Source organism: Chiloscyllium punctatum, chromosome 19 (genome assembly GCF_047496795.1).
Source record: "Chiloscyllium punctatum isolate Juve2018m chromosome 19, sChiPun1.3, whole genome shotgun sequence".
In the NCBI taxonomy this organism is placed as follows: Eukaryota; Metazoa; Chordata; class Chondrichthyes; order Orectolobiformes; family Hemiscylliidae; genus Chiloscyllium; species Chiloscyllium punctatum.
The window spans coordinates 63842852-63862639 of NC_092757.1; the positions used below are offsets into that span (position 1 = coordinate 63842852).

The window sequence follows — 19788 nt, forward strand, 5'->3', positions numbered from 1 at the left end:
GTGGAAGCAGGCCATTTGGTCCATTCAGTCCACACCAACCCTCCAAACAGCATCCCTCCCAGACCCATCCCGAGCCTATCCTCATGGTTAATCCACCTAACCTATACATTCCTGAACACTATGTGCAATTTAGCATGGCCAATCCACCTAACCTGCATATCTTTGGACTGTGGGAGGAAACCAGAGCACCCAGAGGAAACACACACAGATACAAGGAGAATGGGCCAATTCCACACAAACAGTCGCCCAAGGGTGGAATCAAACCCCTAATTACTGAGTCACCATGGATGGCTACACGAATAGGAATGGACTATGCTGGCAAATGGGAATAGGTCAGATTGGAATGTCTGGTTGGTGAGGATGCAATGGACCGAAGGGTCTGTTGACTCTATAAGAATATCCTCTGTCTTGGAATGGTTAGAAAATAGGTTGCTGGCAAGGTTGTTCACAATTGCCTTCCCAGCACAAATTATGCTTGAGATGATAATCTGTTCTCCATTGGTCTTGCACAAAAATGCAGTGATGCAATGCAAAAATCCTTCTCTATTGCTCAACATTTCATGATAGCATGCATCATTCATGATGCATGATGCCTCATACATCCGCTATATAACATGATTACGAACCCTGAAGTTGATTCTTACTTGAATTGGTCTTCAACAACTTTTGATATATTTTCTGAAGCATTCTGATCATTCATATAAAAACTGGATATGTTACTTTGTTTCAAAGCCCCTTCTTGCCAAGGGCAAGATTTTTGGAGGTTTGTTTGAATGATCCTACATTTGCTGTTTCAATTGCTGCAATTCATGAAGTCATCAATGGATACTCAATAAGTGCTTGCCTTATATTTCACTTTGCTACATTTACTTATAGATGTATTAGAGTATAATGTGGTTTAGTTTCTTTGCGACTGCTTTTCTCTCCTTTTATTTTTCCCTATTTTATTCCGTTTCACTTTATTATTTCCTGCTGTGACACCTTTAAGAATTGCAAGCCCATAGACTTACTGGCGTATAAAAACCTGCACATCTGCTGGTGTTTTACTCCAAATAAGGAATGATGATGTCACATGGGTTTTAATTACTTGTCCCCACTGACCTGGAGTAATAAAATGGCACAACTAACTGACATCTGTACACAGGTCAGACTTCTTAAATATAGAAAATCCTTATTTTGTATTTTTAAACTGTCTTCTAGTAGTACTTTGAAAATGTTCATATAATAAAAAATAAATTAATATCTGTCTTTTCTTTAAAAGAAGGTAAACATCAATATGCTTCCTGTGCTTCAGGACAGGTCAGTGGCCTTTCATTTAGATTGCATTTGTAACTTCAGGCCATTTATTGTTACAAAAACAAATCTGCTCTACCTTCTTAGTGATCAATGTCCATCGTACAGATCTGTATGGCTGTCTATATTCATAGAAGTTGATGCTGCTGATTGGTCAATTCTTCAGATTTCAAAATATGTTCTCCACTTGGTTTTCAATTATATTTGCTAATACCTTCTACGAAGATAATGGAGTTTTCTTAATAGAGGGTCATCAATATTAACCATCATGTGGGTTTGCCTTCATGGTGTATTTTCCCTGATGCAGCAATGCTTATGTTATCCCATGTAACATAAAAAAGCAAATGTAGATATTGTGGTATTGAAGAATCCAAAAAAAATTACAGCTAACTATTACACACAAACATTAAATTCTACTTGAGCAGCATGTTCCAATGACGTGCGATGCTTCAAGTATTCCAAGGTAAAATGGAGTCTAAGACATATGTGTATGACATCATCACAGTATGTCTCTTTAAGGTATACTGAAAGGATTACTATGCTCACAGCATAACTAATTATTGTGCCATTATAGGCAAGGTTTTCCAGTTTGATTTTCACATGAAAGACAATGACTGTAAAGTAGGATACTAGAACCCAAATAGTAAAATAAAATTCAATAATGTATTCAATCACTGCTAAGCAGCAGCATTCATCCAGGACTGAAAATGGAAGCAGGCATTGAATAGTTAATTACTATTTGAGTTATTAGCATTTTGGGATCATTTCAGCTTCCTTGCCCAAGGTCAAAGGTTTAAATAGCATCTTAATTCTATCAGCGTACCACAGATAAATCGAGGCTGTAACAAAATATTCATAGATTGGAATAATCAAATAGACTGCAGTGCATCAGAAGTGATATTCCAAGCACAACACTCATCTTGCTGTGTCACTTAGACTGTTTCAGGTGTAGAAGCAGGACCAAATTTTAATTCTGTGCAAGTGAGTAGGTTTCGGATGGATTAAAATCAAAATCCATGTGGCTGAGGGAGGTAGCTGCAGTAAATCAAACTGAATTATAAGGCAGAGATAACAGCCAAGTGCAATCAGAACAAAGAGAGAAAGTGGAAAGACAGCAGACCAGGATATCGCAGTCAAGTGATGTTGATTTTGATGTATCATGCAGGGTATTTGACCTTACATTTAAAAGATCCATTATCTCACACATGATGATGACCATGGTGGTGCCCAAATATTATACATCTCCTCAGTTAATACAGTGCAGTTCACCAATAACTATGGTTGCACTGAGCAGGGTTGGATGCACCAGCCTTCACAATAAGTTCTGCAGCAGCAGTACCACTGAGCCTAGTTTATACTTCAGTGAGCTTTTAATTGATACTGATGAATTATCTCTCTGCACAGTCCCATTATGTTCTAGCAGCCTAATGGGCCTAGTGATGCAGTGGAAGTGTCCCCACCTCTGGGCCAGAAGGTCAACCTCAAGTCCCACCTGCCTTGCAGGTCTGTCATGACATGTTCAAAGAGTTTGTTTAAAAATTATTCCTCTAACAGCATGTACTGATGTTCATATTTTAGGGGGTGGGGGTGGAATTTCAGGTTGAACCTACAGCATTTTGATCATGAGTTGTGTAGGAACAGGACATTGCCTGGGCTACAATGATTCATGATGTGGAGGTGCCAGTGTTGGACTGGGCTGGACAAAGTCAGAAGGCACATGACATCAGGTTATAGTCCAACTAGTTCATTTGAAATCACAAGCTTTTAGAATGCTGTTCCTTGTGACTTCAAATAAACCTGTTGTTCTACAACGATTCAGCCATGGAAACAGGCTGGATGGGCTTGAATCATCTTCCTTAGAGGTAGAGGAAATTGAGGGAGCACCTGATTCAGGTGTACAAATTCTAAGGGGCATAGATAGAAAGAAAAAAAAACCCTGAGTGGAGGGGTCAATAACCAGGGAGCACAGTTTTCAGGGGAGAAGCAGGAGGTTTGGAGGGGATTTGAGAAAAACATATTCACCCAGAGGGTCGGGATATCTGGAACCACCGCCTAAAATGGTTGTTGAGGCAGGGACCATCAAAACTTAAGAAATACTTAGATGAGTACTTGAAATGTCATGGCATTGAAAGCCATGGGCCAAACACTGGATGATGGGATTACAAATTATAGATGCTTGATGACCAGAATGGACATGATAGACTGAAGGACTTTTCTCCATGCTGTAAAAGCTCCATGACTCTTTCAGCAGCAAAGATGCTGGATTAAACAGACCTTCACCCTGTCCCAACAACACTCTAATCTCAGAAGAAACTCTCTGTTATACCAGTGGCATCAAATGTACCATTCTTTAACCATCCAGTGGAATTATTGACAAGGAAGGATCATTTTATGGGTAGCTTTGTGCTAATTTTTGCCAATTGAGAGGTAAAGTCAAGACAACCCAGAATAGTTCCACATTGGATCTTTATAAGTAGCTGAAAGTGAAGACATTTATCCTATCGACACACCCTTTGACCTGCAAATTTAGAAATGGATGGAACTTCAGTTGCTGTGTGTAAGCACGAATACTCAAACAACCCATAATAATTCCAAAAAACTCATTTTTGCACTTCAAGTAAGCTCATTATATCAAAGTATAAAATAAAGAAGTTTCACTATGTGATCTGATTAATGTGCGTTCCTCACAATTCCTAATCAGAGGGATTAAATACTTTATTGCGTTCTGGTGCTGCTTCAATTAAGTGTAAATCCTTCAGTAAATAATTGGTTGCTGTAAATAATCTTAATTAGATTTAAAAGCTCTATATTCCACTTTCTTCATTCTAAAGTTAGTAGGGATTAGCTTCTGAACTATCAAATATACTTGAGTAAAAGTTAAACCCCGTGGTTTTGGCCAAAAGATCTGGAATTTTGATTAGGTAGAATTCCCTACAGTGCGGAAACAAGCCCTTCGGCCCAACCAGCCCACACCGACCCTCCGAAGAGTAACCCACCCAGACCCATTTCCCTCTGACTAATGCACCTAACACAATGGGCAATTTAGCATGGCCAATTCACCTGACCGACACATCTTTGGACTATGGGAGGAAACCCACGCAGACACGGGGAGAATATGCAAACTCCACACAGTTACCCAAGGCTGGAATCGAACCTGGGTACCTTGGTCCCCGGTGCTGTGAGGCACCAGTGCTAACCACTGAGCCCCATTTTCAATGTCCCACACGTAAAAGTTGACCCTAGTTCTTCACAGATAACAGATCAACATTTGTGAGTCAAGGCATTACCCTATACATAAATGTTACAATGAGGAAATGATTTTTTTGTGCTATGATGTGTTTTGATGTACTATTCACACCAAATTGGCACAAAAGTTTAAGACGCATCAGGTCAGACTCAGGTGTTAACCTCCCATTGTGTGCAGTTTAGCTGAACTTAGTTCCCCTGTAGCACTCATGAAATACAGTCACACACCTAGCCGAAGTTTTGAAATTTCTTCATTATTTTGTGTAAAGATGCCCTCCAGAAAAAAACAAAAAATATACAGCAGCATTTAAACTGAAAGCTATTGAAGTTGCAGAGAAGACAAGTAGCTGTGTAGCAGCAAGAGAACTCTGTGTTTCTGAGAAACTTGTAGGAGACTGGAGAAAGATATCGAACAACTTCAGACAATCCCAAAATGACAGTCTGCCAACAGAGGCAAACCTAACAAGTGGCCACGGTTGAAGAAAAAAGATTCTGAGTGGGTACTTGAAAATCATCAAAGTGGAAAGTGTATTAGTCATGAAGCCATCCGAATCCATGCACAAAATGAATCAAAGAAGGATGGAATTTCGGATTTTAAGGCAAGTGCTGGATGGTGCACAAGGTGCATAAGAAGGCATAACTTAGTACTTTGGCAAAGAACTAAGATTTCACACAAGTTGCCTGCTGAATAAGATATTAGTTTCACTAGTTTATAATCAGAACCTGGCATACAATGACGACAAGTTACCATGTACTGGAAACATGGATGAAATACCTATTAATCTTGACATGCCAGGAAATCGAACTGTGAACCAAATGCTAATGATACAGTATTTTGGACAGTAAAATGCATTGCAGCCCCTCAAAAGTAATATCCATGTATAGTCGATCCCATAAACCTAACCTTAAAATATAGTCTAAAAATTAAACTTTTACAAGTGGCATATACGGTAGTTGTTTTGAGTTTTAAAAATCAAATCTAAACAATCAACTCTTGAAGTAAAACTCATTAAATGGAATGTATTGCATGTACATCTCTGACATTCAGGGATTCACTGAGAAACTTAGCAATGTTCTCTACAATCAACTGTAGCTGGAATAGTCAAGCTAACATAAGATGCGTGTAACTGTAGACCTTTTGCAAAAGTCTTCAATTTACTTGATTCAAAAGTTACTATAATAATTGATGAGTATTACACAAGGGATAATTTTAAATATTAAACAGAAGATGCCAGGAAATAAACAATGGATCAATTTGTCACTTGTGTCCTGGAAAACTGTCAACTTGAAATATTAACTGTTTCTCCCATTACAGATGCTGTCTGGTCAACTGACTAGTTCCTACATTTCCAGTTTCTATTTCAGATGTCCAGCATCATTCCTACTTTAATTTTGTACTGCGGGCAAGTTGAAGGCTACTCTAACACAAACAGGGAGATGAGAACTTGGGCTTTTCTCTCCACCAATGTGTCAAGTTGTTTCCACTATTTTGTATTTCTGGGCGGATGACAAGCTTGCTCACTTAAGGATAGACCGGATGCTTTAGTTAAAATTGGGGCCAGAATATATCAATGGGCCCCAAATGCATGTTTTATGTGGTGATCTGAGTAGGGAAGAAATACTAGCCTTCCCACCAAGTGAAGATTGTTGGGAAAGTATCAAAGGCCTATTTGAATACGCATGTAGTGGTATCATTGTTGTTTCAATTATACTGGGCTGGAGTTCAGTACTACAAGGGTTCCTTTGAAGGTGCCACCAACATAATGAGCAAACAAGTGATCCAATTAATTTCTAAACAAGAAGTGAGGTTAATATTTCAGGTGTGACCTTTCGCTAACTGGCAAAGTCAATTTAGGGAAGTATATTTGCATGCATGAGGAATTACTGGTGAAGATTAGGAGTTCAGATGAGCTAATTTGTTTCGCAAGAGACAGCAATAGTCTGTATAGAATCCTGTGAACAGATTTTAAAATGCCAGGGAGAGTTGTGAGGAGATATGTTCTGGAGAAATGTTGCCTCAGTAATGTCTTTGATACTCAAAGAATGTGTCAAACACATTTCTATGTGACTTTCATCCTGGGTGTTTCTCTTAACATAATTTTCAAATTTCACTCTTATTCAATACAAAAGCTTTGTGCCATTTTTGGTCATTTTTTAAACCAATTCCACATTAAACACTATGAGGATTTAACTTAAATGTTTTGTGGAGTGGAATGGATTGAGGACTCTTAATAATAAAAGATTTCCTCCGTGGCCTTGTCCAAAAAGTATAACGATTGCCTAATAGGAGTGGGTTATCTAAATTTGGTTAAATATGTGAATCCATGGATTATGGAATGGAAATAGTCATCTTTTTAATACAATCTAAGGATATACTAAGCTTTCCCTGAATCGTATCATGAGTGGTGCTTGACATTTCCAATACTGAACTGCACATCTACAAGAATTGCTTCACTGTCTCAGCATCTTCAGCTGTCACATTACCTCCAAGGTATCCAGCCAAAATGTTTGATTAGAAAAACATCTGGTATTTTCAAGAAACGTGCTTGTATGTCTGTTTCTAGATACAGATTTATATTTAGTCTTATTGTTGAAAGTTGAAAGAGTGCAGAAAAATTACACTGTATTTTCGAACAATTAATGGATTTTAAATGAATGAAGTTTCAGTCGATGTATTGAAAAGCCATTCAAAGTTATTACTTTCAGTGACTTAAAGTAAAGAACAATGACTTATTCCTTAAGGCTCCAAATAGCTTGGATGTTTCATTCACCAAAGGAAGGGCAAGACAAGTATGGAAGACTGTTTTTCCTTTTGGTACTGGGCTGGATGATGTCTGATTGAATGTCTGAACAGGCAACATAATTATACTCACAGCTCTGAACTTTACAGCCCATTTCCTGAAATGATACATCCCATCCATCACTTTAGCAACCTTTTCAATGTACATTTGTTATGATCTTGCTAAAGGAATGGGTGCTGATTTCCTGTGATGAAAATTAGGTAATTACAAAAGTCACTTGAATTACTTCTGAAACGCTACTTTAATTCATTGCTTCATAAACTGAATTGTTTTACAGGGGTGATAATGTAATTTTAAAAATGTTAATTTACATTGCTCTTCGCTCTCACTGTCTCCATTAATGGTTCTCTTAACAAAGATTTTTAAATGTTCTGTGTAATAGATTTTCATCTCCTCTTCCTGTGCAGTAATCTGGCACAGTGAATTATCTACCTTATATAAATTTAGGCAATTTGAACTCCATTTATCCCAACACTGAACTCATCATTTTCAATATGTTTTTTTTAAATAAAACTACAAATATTACTTCAGTTACTTCATAAAGTTCTTACAGTTCTTTTTATTTGAATCAGTTGGTTTTGCATTCAAAGCTTACTCATTGAACATCTAATCCCAGCTCTCAGTTTTTCTTAGTGAAGCACGAAGCAGTGCAGTATTATGAAAGGGGAGAACTCAGTTCAATGATGCCATTTTGAGCCTGTTTTGGCTTGACATTTTAGACCCTTAGCCATTATGAAACACTAAGTAAAATCTCATTATATGGAGTACTAAGTAATAAATCTGTCTAATAATGAATTACAGGGAAAAAAAATCCAATTATTGTTTCAAATAGTTTCTAATTGTTTCTAAGAAGTACCTAATAATACAAAAATTCATACATGATATTGAAAATGTATGACCTCTCCAGGATTTTACAGTTCAAATGTTCATTAACACAGTGATCATTGGGATTTAAAACATGATCAAGACCATATTCAAGGGCTAAGGGTAAACTTGGAATTTTATACTTCCTGAATATGAATGTACAAGCAAACACAATGTTATTGAATATTTCACTTCTTTTCAAAATCCATCAAATCTATTTATTGCTCCATTCAGCAGGCATGTCAGGTGCAGCAAAAGGATAAGCAGGCATCCTGCCCTCAGATTTAATCCTGCTCCCGCGCCACTCATTGTGATACAGTAATGTCTTTGGTTTAACTTGGTCCCCTCCCCCGTCATGGGAATAAAACCATGTAATCTCTAGATCGTCCCTTGTTGAAAGTCAAAATTTATGGTGTGCAAATCAGGAGTAAAAGCCCATAATGCGACCAAATGTTAAAGATTATTAATTTATCAACACAGTGTTGTTGAATAAAAAACATTTAGGCAAAGATAACATTTTACTGTTAAATTAAAAGTCTGTGGGATTGGGTGGAGGGAAAACTGGGCAGTATAACGCAATTGTAATGTTCCATGATTATTGAATGAAGCTACATAACTTGAACAACTGTGTATTCAATATTAACCACATGGGGCTATGACTCTGCTTACACTGCATAGTGAAAAGTGCCTTCATGATTCTTTTTTAAAATAAACCACTCACAATCAACTGCTAGATACTATTGCCACACGGTCTATTCCATTCAATGCATTTCCATTTATTTAATACTCTGGGCTAAACAGGATTAATCAATCTTGCAACTTGTCTCAGATAGTTAATACGCTTCCTGCAATTTCATTGGCTTATTACTGCAACAGAAATCATAAAAGAAAACAAATGCTTGCATCATAAAAAAATTATAACAGATGCCACTGCTGCACACAACCTCAAGCATTTTACATTCAGTCTGTGAAAAAGATGTGGCACTTTTAACTGGCACCAAAAACCCTTTCCATAAATGTGCTTGACAATTTGGTGAATTAATCCCTCAATTAAACCACATTTTTTTCAAAATTCTGCATGACCCTTTCAGATTTTTCTATGTTTGGTTCTTTTATCTCCTATTTATATTACTTCATTTGTTGTGGTCAACGTTTTCAACATACTTAATAGTTGCAAACTTAATCGAATTGAAAAACTTGACATTGTTTGCTCACAGTATAACATTAAGTTTTAAATATGTATTACAATACATGAACAAATGATTTATTGAAAAAGAGCAACAGTACGCAGAAAACATTGCTCCAGCAAAGAAAACGAGGCACTTCAAATCAACAAAACAAGCATATGTTCCTGAAAGGCAGCAGCATGGTCCACATTGAAGCCCCAACAATGCAACAATGAAAAGCAGACAGAATGAACTACTACTTTGAATTCCTGGTTCAGGGAGGTATTGATCAAAGCCAAGTGTCAATCTGCAGAGAAAAGCCCAAGGAAGAGAATCCATTGGATTGGGTTTGTTTATCTACATGTGATCAACCAGAGTGGTGTTAATGAGGTTGTGGGAGTTTATCAAGTCTCTGCAGTTAGAAAAGGTCTTAGGATTGGATAGAATCAAGGATATTTTCTGTGTGTCCAATTATAACTGTTTCTTAATAATCAATCTTAAGACCTTAATCATGACAGAGATCAAGCTAGCTGGCCTCTAATTTCCTGTTTCATTTTTTCTTGAATAGAGGGATTATATTTGTTGCTTTCCAGTCTGATCCAACCTTTTCTGAATCTAGTGAAATTTGGAAAATTATTTCCAACACATCTACGAGCTCATTAATGACCTTAAAATATGATGAAGTCCATCCAGACCTGGAGCTATATTGGCCATCAGCTTGTTTTGTTGCCTCGCAAACACCCAATCTCTATCTGCCTGCTGGTCCTCAACTCGAGGTGTGGCCACCTCTGAGTGAAAGTGTGCTATCCACATTGTTCTCTTCCTCTTGGAAGGCACCGCCTGAGTTCTGAAACTCAGAGTTAAGGATTGTGTAGCAGGTAATGTTTCCTGTCTGTGGAATTCTCTAGATCATGAGTAGTGTGCTTGACTCCCCATATGCCACAACATGGTCATTCTACATAGCCAACCTGCCCTGTCTTACTTTAAGCTGATACTTCATTTACTTTAATTACTGTTACTTAAATTTTTATTCAATCATGGGATGTGGGCTTCACTAGTTAGGCTAACATTGATTTCCCATCCCTAAAATTAGTACTGTTATACAATTAATGAAAACTGCAGATTATAAATTCTTTAACCTTACACAGTCTCAATTCAGCTTTCTCTTTTGTGCCTACAAATTCTTACTTCCCCTGCACTGATTTCCTTTGTTTCTAAAGAGGCAACAGTTCCGAACAGCAGCTGTTCAAATACTAATCAATGCATGATTTTCTTGTGAATTCACATTTGCTATGTTTATCTGCTGCTGAATCAGGTTCTGGAGGCTCTGCCTGTCTTTGCCTCTGTTTGCAAAGGTATGTTCATGCTGTCCCTGAGCTCTTTCATGCTCTTGACAAAGCTGCTGTCCCCACTTTCTCTCTCCCAGTTTTAACAAAGTTGTGGACCTTGTGTTCACTTGAGCTGATTCAGAAGCTTGCACCCTTCCATGGTTTTCAGTTCTTAGTCTCTTTGTGAGATACTGATACAGCGCAACTTCCAGAGATGCAGGAGCAACTCAGTCACCTCCTGCTTTACATGTTCAGCTGTGTGGTATTACCACACATCAAAATTAAATAATGCTCAGTGCAGTTAGTCTCATCATTGGCCCAGAAATGCCAATGATCAGAGTTTTTGGAGGAGCATGGACTAGAGTTACACAGAGGCTAAGCAGACTCTGCAGGATTTGGCTTGGAAATTGAAACTTATAACGACCAACTCCTCTGTATCAGAAACTCTTCAAAAAAGCTCCCTCAAGCTGCAAATGGGAGTATTCTGACTCAGGCTTAATAGTTACTCAGGAACAGTTATGAAGTGTAAAAGGCTACCATAACTAACTCCTGGGTAATTATTAAGTTGAGATCCTAATTCACCTCGGAACACCTCAACCCCACTTTACTTGGCACCAGACATTGCCCTCTACCCCAATCTGAACTTGTCGGATATGACATCCACTCTCAGCTTGACACCTCACTAGCTCCGCACCCTCCCCACCGCTCTTTGCCTCAGCCTGCAACGATCCCCAGATTCAACACAAACCATCAGATCCAACATCCTCCCTTTACGTGATCTGTTTCCCTCCCCACCAACATGCCTCACTAGGCTGTGAGCTGACCTGCTCCTTCCTCCCTCTCTCACCCTCACCAGGGTTGACCCAATCCCACTGGACCAACAATATCCCACAACCGCATGTTCATCAACCCTCCCCAATGGACCCAACATCCCTAACCCCTGCCATGATACTCCCTGATCTGACCCAAGGCTGCCAATCTCCACCTAGCCAGACTCAATGACACCACAATCTAACATCCCTCCACCCCACCACCCAGATCACAGACCCCAACCCTTCCATCCCATACGTTCCACCAGATTCAACAACATTCCCCATTGACTCGGGCTCAACCTGAAGCAACCTGACCCCCACCTCCTCACCAACTCCCAACCAAAGTTCTCAGTCATTTACTGGGAACCTTAAACCTCAACACACCTCCGCCATAATCACATTCTCACTTATACACCACACTTGTTGGAGAAGTTGTGAAACTGCCAGGTTGTGCTTCTGAATATTTAAATCTCATAATATGGCCCACTGATTACTACAAAGTGGTATGTGGCTCCTACGAAGATTGCCTTCATGGCTGGACTTGTTCATTCTTATGCCGTTGGTAACCACAGGTCCTGATCCTGGAACTGCCAGCATAGAAGACATTGATAGGTCAGTGGGTAATTGTTAATTCAATCTGGTTTGGAAATAGACTTCTTACCCTGATCAGTTTATCTGGGACACTTTTACAGCAAAATCCAGTCTATGTCTGAAGATTGGAGCACCATGTGTTACAGGAGTGAAAATTTGCAATATCAACCCAATGTCATTGAAGCTCCATATTTGGAGAGGACATTTTGCTAGTAATTGTTTTGCTCAAATCTGATATATCCTCTACAGAAACTTGACAGAAGAATGATGCCTTTGCAAAATTGTGTGTCACTCTGTTTTCTGGTTCATTCGCTAATTGAATCGAAACAATAAGTGTGGAATCTTTTGTTTGTATCTGGGTTTTGGATTTAAATACAATAATAATTGGATTTATTTTAATTATATGGTGTAAATGGGAGCCTCACAAATAGAACCTGTTTTTGTGAGTTTCTTACCAACACACATCCAAATAATTTTGCGAAATCTGAAAATTACACCAGTTCAAGCATTATACTCAATCTCAAAATATAAGTATCAAAGCCAGCATTAATTGACCAACCATTTGTACAGCACAAGGTTGGAGTGAACTTTTTGAATCACTGCAGTCCATTTAGTAGAAGTGCTTTGTTATCTATGGAGTTCTAGGAAATTGGCTCCATAATGAAGAAGAAACATAGCAACATCAAGCTTGGAACAGGATTGGGTCATTCAGTCCTTTCAACCTGCTCTACCATTCAATAGATCATGGTGGATCTTCTCGTGGTATAAGTTCCACCTTTTCTATCCTTGCTTCACAAACCTGGGCTCAGTTCGCCATCAAAAACTCAACCTTAAATACTGTCAATGATCTAGACTCCATTTCTCTCTGTAGAATACAAAATTCCACAAGACTAATGATCTTCAGGGGAAAAGATAACTCATTGTGACCATAAGCCTCTTAATCTTAAACTCTGCCCCTCTAGTTCATACTTTTTGAAAGACAAGGAATATCCTCCGAGCATCCAACATGTCAAGTACCCCTCAGGATAGTATGTGCTCATTAAGATCACTTTTCATTGTTTTAAAGTTCAATGAGTATAGAGTCAACATGTTCAATCTTTCTCCATTAGATATGCCCTTTATCCTAAGAATGTGTCAAGTGAAACTTGCCTGGACCTCTTCTAATGCATTTGTCGCTATTTTCTTTTCAAATAAGGAGGCCAAAATGGCATATAGTACTTCAGATATGATCTCAGTTGTAAAGTTGCAGGAGAATTTCCCTACTTTTATTACCATTTAGTTTGCAAAACAGGTTCAAGTTATATTGCATAGCTTGAAGGTGATGGTGTTCCTTTGTGGCTGATGCCTTTGCCCCTCCTGATGGGAGAGGTCATGAGTTTAGGAGATGCTGCTGAAGGAACTTCAGCACACTGTGGCAGTACATCCTGCAGGCAAGACCTACTGCAGCCAAATTACACTGTGGTGGAAGAATTGATATGTTTTGTTAGAAGTTGTAGGATCAAATAGATTAATTTGACCTGGTTGATGTTGAGCTTCTTATGTATTGCTGCAGTCCCACCTACTGAGAAAAGTGACCCGTATTCCCTCATATTTGTGCCTTTTAGGTAATGGAGATACTTTAGGGAGTCAGCAGGTGAGATACTCTTTGCAGAATACCCATGGAGGGAGATAGCCTAGTGATATTATCATTAGATTCTTAATCCAGAAATTCAGTTAATGTTTAGGGACCTCAGGTTCAAATCCTAACATGGAGAAGTTTAAATTCAATTAAAATCTGGCATTCAGAGTCTAATGAATGTCTTGAAGACATTGTTTTAGTGTCAACTATAAAAAAAAATCTGGTTCACTAATGTCCTTTAGGGAGACTAACTCCCATCCCTATTTGATCAGGTCTACATGAGACCAGCCTAGCTAGCCATGCTTATATCCTGCAAATAAATAATGACATAGCTGGCAAAACTGAACTTCCAGTTATTGGTGATGCCCAGCAATTTAAGAACAGGGTGATTCAGCAATCATCATGCTATTGATTGTTAAGGGGAGATAGTTTGATTAACGTTTGGTCATTGCCTGGCACTTGGGTGCATGAATGTTTCTTGTCATCTATCCATCGAAACTCACATATTAGCCTGATCTTGTTATAGGTGGACATTGACTATGTCAGCAACTGAGAGATTGCAAATGGAGCTGAATGTTGGGCTTAGCAACAAACTGCCTGACTTCTGACTTTTAACTTGAAGCAAAGGTTATTAACAATAGATGATGATCTAGGACACTAAATCGCAATGATTGCGTTAGGGTCAGGGTTAGCCCTAATCCTATCACAGTGATGTCCTAGGTTTGAGATGAGCAGCCTCCAAACAATTATATTTTGTGGGAGGCATAACTCCAGCCACTGACAAAGTTCCCCATCATTTCCATTGAATTCAGTTTTACTAGGCATCTTGGTTCCTCACTTGGACAATTAATTTCTGCCCAGCTGTATGTGACAAGAAGAAAGTGGCAACCTTTCTTGATGCAGTATTTCAGCGTTAACCAATGACAAGTAACTTGGGAGCAAAGAAATAAATTGCATTTATTCAGTGACTTTAAATGTTGTGACCCACCGAGAGCTTTAAAGCCAATTAAACACTTTTATAGTGGGAGCTGCTTCCTGACAGGAATCAGTTTTCACACTGCAAGATACCACAAATAGTAACAAAATAATTAAGGAATAAATCTGTTTTTGGTGCTGATTGAACAATTTGTATTAGGCAGGACATAGGGGTATCCTGCAGGGAATCCAGCTGGCAGCTATTTGATTAATGCTGGGGTATCCCTTGCATCCACTCAAAGGTGAAGATAGGCTCAAGGTTTCCTCTGAAGGACAGCTCTCCCTCAGTAATGAGTCTATGCCAGTGTCGGCCATGTACTTGAGTTTCTTGAGTGGGATGGAACCAATACCCCTCTGACTCAGAAGTGAAAATGGTACCATTTGGCCTCCAGCTGTCACTTGTAATGTAGAAGTTACAGCATATGAAGAAATGTGTGCAGACTCAAGCAGAGAATTACAAAACTCTTCTCGACTGTCCCTCTCAAAATACTGTCGGACCCAGCTTCGCTGCTTTGATCACTTATCAACATGCTTGCAATTTAAAACCATACCAATCTGTCCTGTCTATTTTAGTTTCTTTTCCAATTGGAAAGTGTTCAAAGTTTTGTTCTAAATGATTCTTTTATACTGAGGTAACCAGTAGAGTTGTTTCTCTGCATTCTAAGTCACTTATGTTAAACAAGCTCAAATTCATTTTTTAAATCTTTGGTTAATTCCATTAATTCACTTAAAATTGCAATATTTTTCGTTGAAATAAATTTATTTCACTTTGTCATATCTATTGCGACACTCAAGCCGATTTTAGCATTCCCCTTGTTCAGTTGTTCATTTCCTCTTATCTCACTAACTTACCGCAGATTTAATATCTCCGGAAAAGAAATTCATGTTAAAGCTTAACCTCAGAAATTACTCAGGGCTCCTGCTTTCAGTGCAAAGAAGCTGTTATTTAATGTGACCCAAAGAATGCGCTGATAGCGGAAGGGCAAACGGGGAAACAATTGGAGACAAGGGCTCAAAGTGCAAATAGAAAGATACTGTTCAACTGTAAGACGATTGTAGACGAAATTTCCCTCAGTGGAGGGAAATTGGGGCACTTGATAATTCAGTGCTGGCGTTTTTTGAAAAGTCGAATTTGCACGACTTGGATGTGGTTGCAGCGACATAAGGATCGGATATTTATTTAACGCCTTTCCGGCACACCCGAAATCATTTTACAGCTTTTTCAAAGAACTTTTAAATCGTGGGATGTCCGGGGTGCGCGGGGGAGGGGTTGGGGGGGGTGCAGCAGATTCGATGGGTTGAATAGCCTTCTTCTACTCCCGTGTCAATTCCTGAACAAAGTCCTCCAAATAGCGAATGGGTGACCAGCAGATCCTGGGAGTGCGGGTTAAGGGGAATCACTGTTAACCAGAAGGGGCTGTCATCTTCTCAAACAGGTGGTCGGCCTGAACCGTCAGCCTAGCTCCTGTGTTCCCCCACCCCACACACACACCCATCTCTCTGTTTCTCTCTCTCCTTAATGTAGGAATTGCCCCAAGCCTTTCTCAAGAGAAGACAGAGAATCCAACCTCATCCAACACCCAAGTGCCCTACCCCTGTGAGTTTTAAAGATGTGGTTGCCAACTTGATCCTTTACCCTGTGTGTGTGTGTTGAGGGGTGTGGGAGGTTCTGTAAGCTCTGGCTTACCATTCAGCTGGCGGTAGACGATGTCCTCCAGGAGAGAGAGCCTTTTCAGCACCGCCTGTTGGCCGGGAGGCGAGCCCCGGGATGTCAGGTTGGAAGGTTCGCTTCTTCCCTGCGCCGCATGGACCAACTCCCGGCCCTTGAGAGGGACCCTACAGCGGGCCAGGAATAGCAGGAAGCCCACCACGGCCACCAGGTTGAGAATCAGCAGTCCTTTCACCCTGCGGAGAGAAGCCATCGGGGACCTTGGAGGGTGGAGGTGAGGTGAGATAGCAGGTAATACAAGTGGCCGCCTGGAAGCCGGTCCCAGCTCGCTGGCGGGCGGTAAAACGGAGTGTATACCCAGGAGCGGATCCAAACCGGGCAGTCTTGGGGTCTGTGTGATACAGGCGCCCCGTTCTCACATCGGGACTCTTTCCATCTTCCTGATATTGGAGTCTGACAGCCAGAGAGGGAGGGAGGGAAGGAGAGAGGGAGAGAGAGAGGAAGTGGGAGGAGAGGCAAGGAAGGGGAGAAGGAGGGAGGGAAGGGGAGAGAGGGAAGGGAAGAGGGAGGGAGAGAGTGAGGGGGAGAGGAGAGAGGGAGGAGAGGAGGGAGGGAGGGAAGGGGAGAGGAGGGAGGGAAGGGGAGAGGAGGGAGGGAAGGGGAGAGAAGGGAGGGGAGAGAGGGAAGGGAAGAGGAGGGAGGGAGAGAGTGAGGGGGAGAGGAGGGGGAGAGGAGAGAGGGAGGAGAGGAGGGAGGGAGGGAAGGGGAGAGGAGGGAGGGAAAGGAAACCAAAAATCAAATCACTGTCAACTAACTCGGAGCAAGCAATCCGAAACGGTGGACTTATATCTGCTGGTCACAGGTGGCAAAACAAAAGATTGCAGCGAAGATTTGTGTCGGCTACAGGCTTCTCCCACCGGTAAAAAGGTGAGATTGTTTCTTTCAAGAAGAAAGGAGAGAAAAAAATTCAAACCAGGAGCCCAGGGCAGCACACTGAGGGAGGGAATGGAGAGGGAAATCGAGGAAGGTTTTGCTGTTTTAGTTAACGGTCCAAGAATCCGGCGCTGGAACCTGTCCTGCACATTCCTGAAATTTAACCCTCCGGTTTGAAAGTGACAAGTCCAGGGGAGTGGAACTGACCTGCGAGCTGCGGGCTGGAATGGCCAAGCAGCCGGCGGTGCTGTAGCGGGGGGCCGCTGACAGTGCCCTCGCCAGTTTCACATCGCCCGCCGGTTCAGCCTGCCCCACAGAGCTACAGCCCGTGTGTCCTCCGGGCTACATCAGTCTCCGCTGGCCCAGGGCTCACATCCAAGATGCGTGTCAATGCGCTTTTTCCCCTCTTTCCCACAGGCTTCCCTGTCTCTGTGCCGGCGCTCTCAGACCTCAGAGTGAGGGGAGGGAGGCAGCAAGGGCATGTCCTGGTCCCTTTCCTTGGTGCTGAGCCATCTCTGTCTCTCTCTCTCACACACACACAGGCAACGTGAAGGACCCTTCTACCGGGAAAGGATGACTGCAGTTGGCTTGGAGCTCCGTCCTCAGCCTGAGCGGAGTCTGTTACGATGTGGGAAGGTACGGAGTAATAGACGGAGCGGATTACGAACGGGCTGCGGAATGAAAATCAGGAGTGGATGTAGAAAGAGTGGTATTTGCGTGCAGCCGTTTACCAAATCCAGCGAGCTTTCAGAGCCATTGAAGCGTTTTACCATGTGGATAGATAGGTGAGAGACCATTAGCGCACAGCAAGATCCCACCAGACAGCCACGGCAGGATGATTAGATCATCTGATGTTGACTAAGAGACAGATATCAGGGTACCAGGGAGAATTAGGGCCTTTGCGGTATGGTGGTAATGACCTGCCTCTGAGACAGGAGGCCCTGGTTCAAGTCCAACCTGCAGTATGCTCCATTATACCCAAATAGGGTTGGTTAGAAAATGTGGGGTGGAAAAGTGTGGTGTTGGAAAGCATGGCAGGTCAGATAGCATCCCCGAAGCAGGAAAGTTGACGATTCGGGCATAAACCCTTCATTAGGAATTTGGAACATTCCTGAAACATCCATTGTCCTACTCCTGGGATGCTGCCTGACCTGTTGTGCTTTTTAAGTGCCACACTTTTCCACTCTGATCTCCAATATTTGCAGTCCTCACTTGCCCCAGTTAAGAAATGCACCAGCCAGATCTTCCTTCTGACTAGTGCTACACGATCTGTTCGATTCACCTGAGAGAGCTGGCAGAGCATAACTTTATGTGTTTTCCTTAAATTATACACACACACACACACATACACACACTTTCCTCAAATCTGTTTAAAACCAACTGCATTGCAGTAATTGATTTATTGATGACCCACATTCTCTTTCGGCTCATTAAGAAAATCTAAGCCATCAATGGGTGACAAGGAATGTCTGGCAGGAACATACAGCAAATGAACAAAACAAATATAGTTTTGTGCATGAGGAAGAGAGAGATACAGAAGCAGTGAATGCGTGAGTGTCCTTGCAATTTAAAGAGCAGAGTCTTTCCAACAGGAAACTGCAGCACCTTTTAATGTATTCATGTATCCAAAGCCACTTCACAAGAGCTTCACACACAAATATAATGAGATTCCAGGCCTGATGTCCAATGGATTAATCCAAGTTGTATGTTTTAAGGTTATAGATTTAAAATAGTCTGAAGAGAAGCAAAGGTGTTGGGGGGTGGGGGGGAGGTGGGGGGGTGATCGGAATACCCAGCAAATAGTGAGGGTACAGAGTGTGCTGCCTGGAGATGTGGTCGGGGCAGGTTCAATTGGGTCATTCAAGAGGGGATTGGAGGATTATTTGGATGGCAATAATGTGCAAGGATCTGGGTGTGAGATTAGCACGATGTAATGATGCTCAGTTGAGTCATGATGGACCGAATAGGCTTCTTTCTGCACTGGAACAAGTCTGTGATTTGTGAAATAATTTATTAAAGTAGGACGGTGAGGTAAAGAGGCAGAAATATGTGGGGAGTGATTTCAACAAACAGGTGCCCGGGTAACTGAAGGTGCAGCCACTAACAGAGAGGCAATTCAACCTGGAACTAGAATTTAGAGGAGATCAGATATCTTTTGAGAGGGGTGAGGTGTGGTAATTTTAAGACTGAATGAGGTTACAAAGGTAGGGAGGAGCATGGTGATGAAAGAAAGAGAAAACCAGGATGAGAATTTTGATATCAAGATATTGCTTGACCAAGAACATTGTAACTCAGCAAGCATAGGGTGATAAGGTGAGGAGCCTTACTTTGAGTTCAGATAGTGGCAACAGGATTTCGGATAAATCATCATCTGTTTACTGAGGGTGGAATATGGGAGACCAGCCAAGAGTGGATTGGAATATTTGAGTCCAGCAGTACAGCAGACCATGGATTAGGGCTCCAGCAGCAGCAGAGTTGAGATCAGACAGAGT

At 41.1% G+C, this 19788-nt stretch overlaps 1 protein-coding gene across 2 annotated transcripts in view; it reads right to left on the bottom strand.

Moving 5' to 3' along the window:
- The window catches only part of galnt17 (polypeptide N-acetylgalactosaminyltransferase 17), a 416397-nt gene extending 398457 nt beyond the window's left edge, over window positions 1-17940 (bottom strand). Inside the window, exons 1-2 of one of the 2 annotated variants that reach the window (XM_072589562.1) lie at window positions 17504-17940; window positions 16382-16816 (exon numbers count right to left, since the gene is read on the bottom strand). In XM_072589562.1, the coding sequence (XP_072445663.1) occupies window positions 16382-16616 (235 nt within the window). In that variant the 5' untranslated portion in view covers window positions 16617-16816; window positions 17504-17940. Of the gene's footprint in view, window positions 1-16381 lie in introns of both variants that reach the window. The other variant, XM_072589561.1, reaches the window with a different exon arrangement.
- Window positions 17941-19788: the final 1848 nt, after the last annotated feature.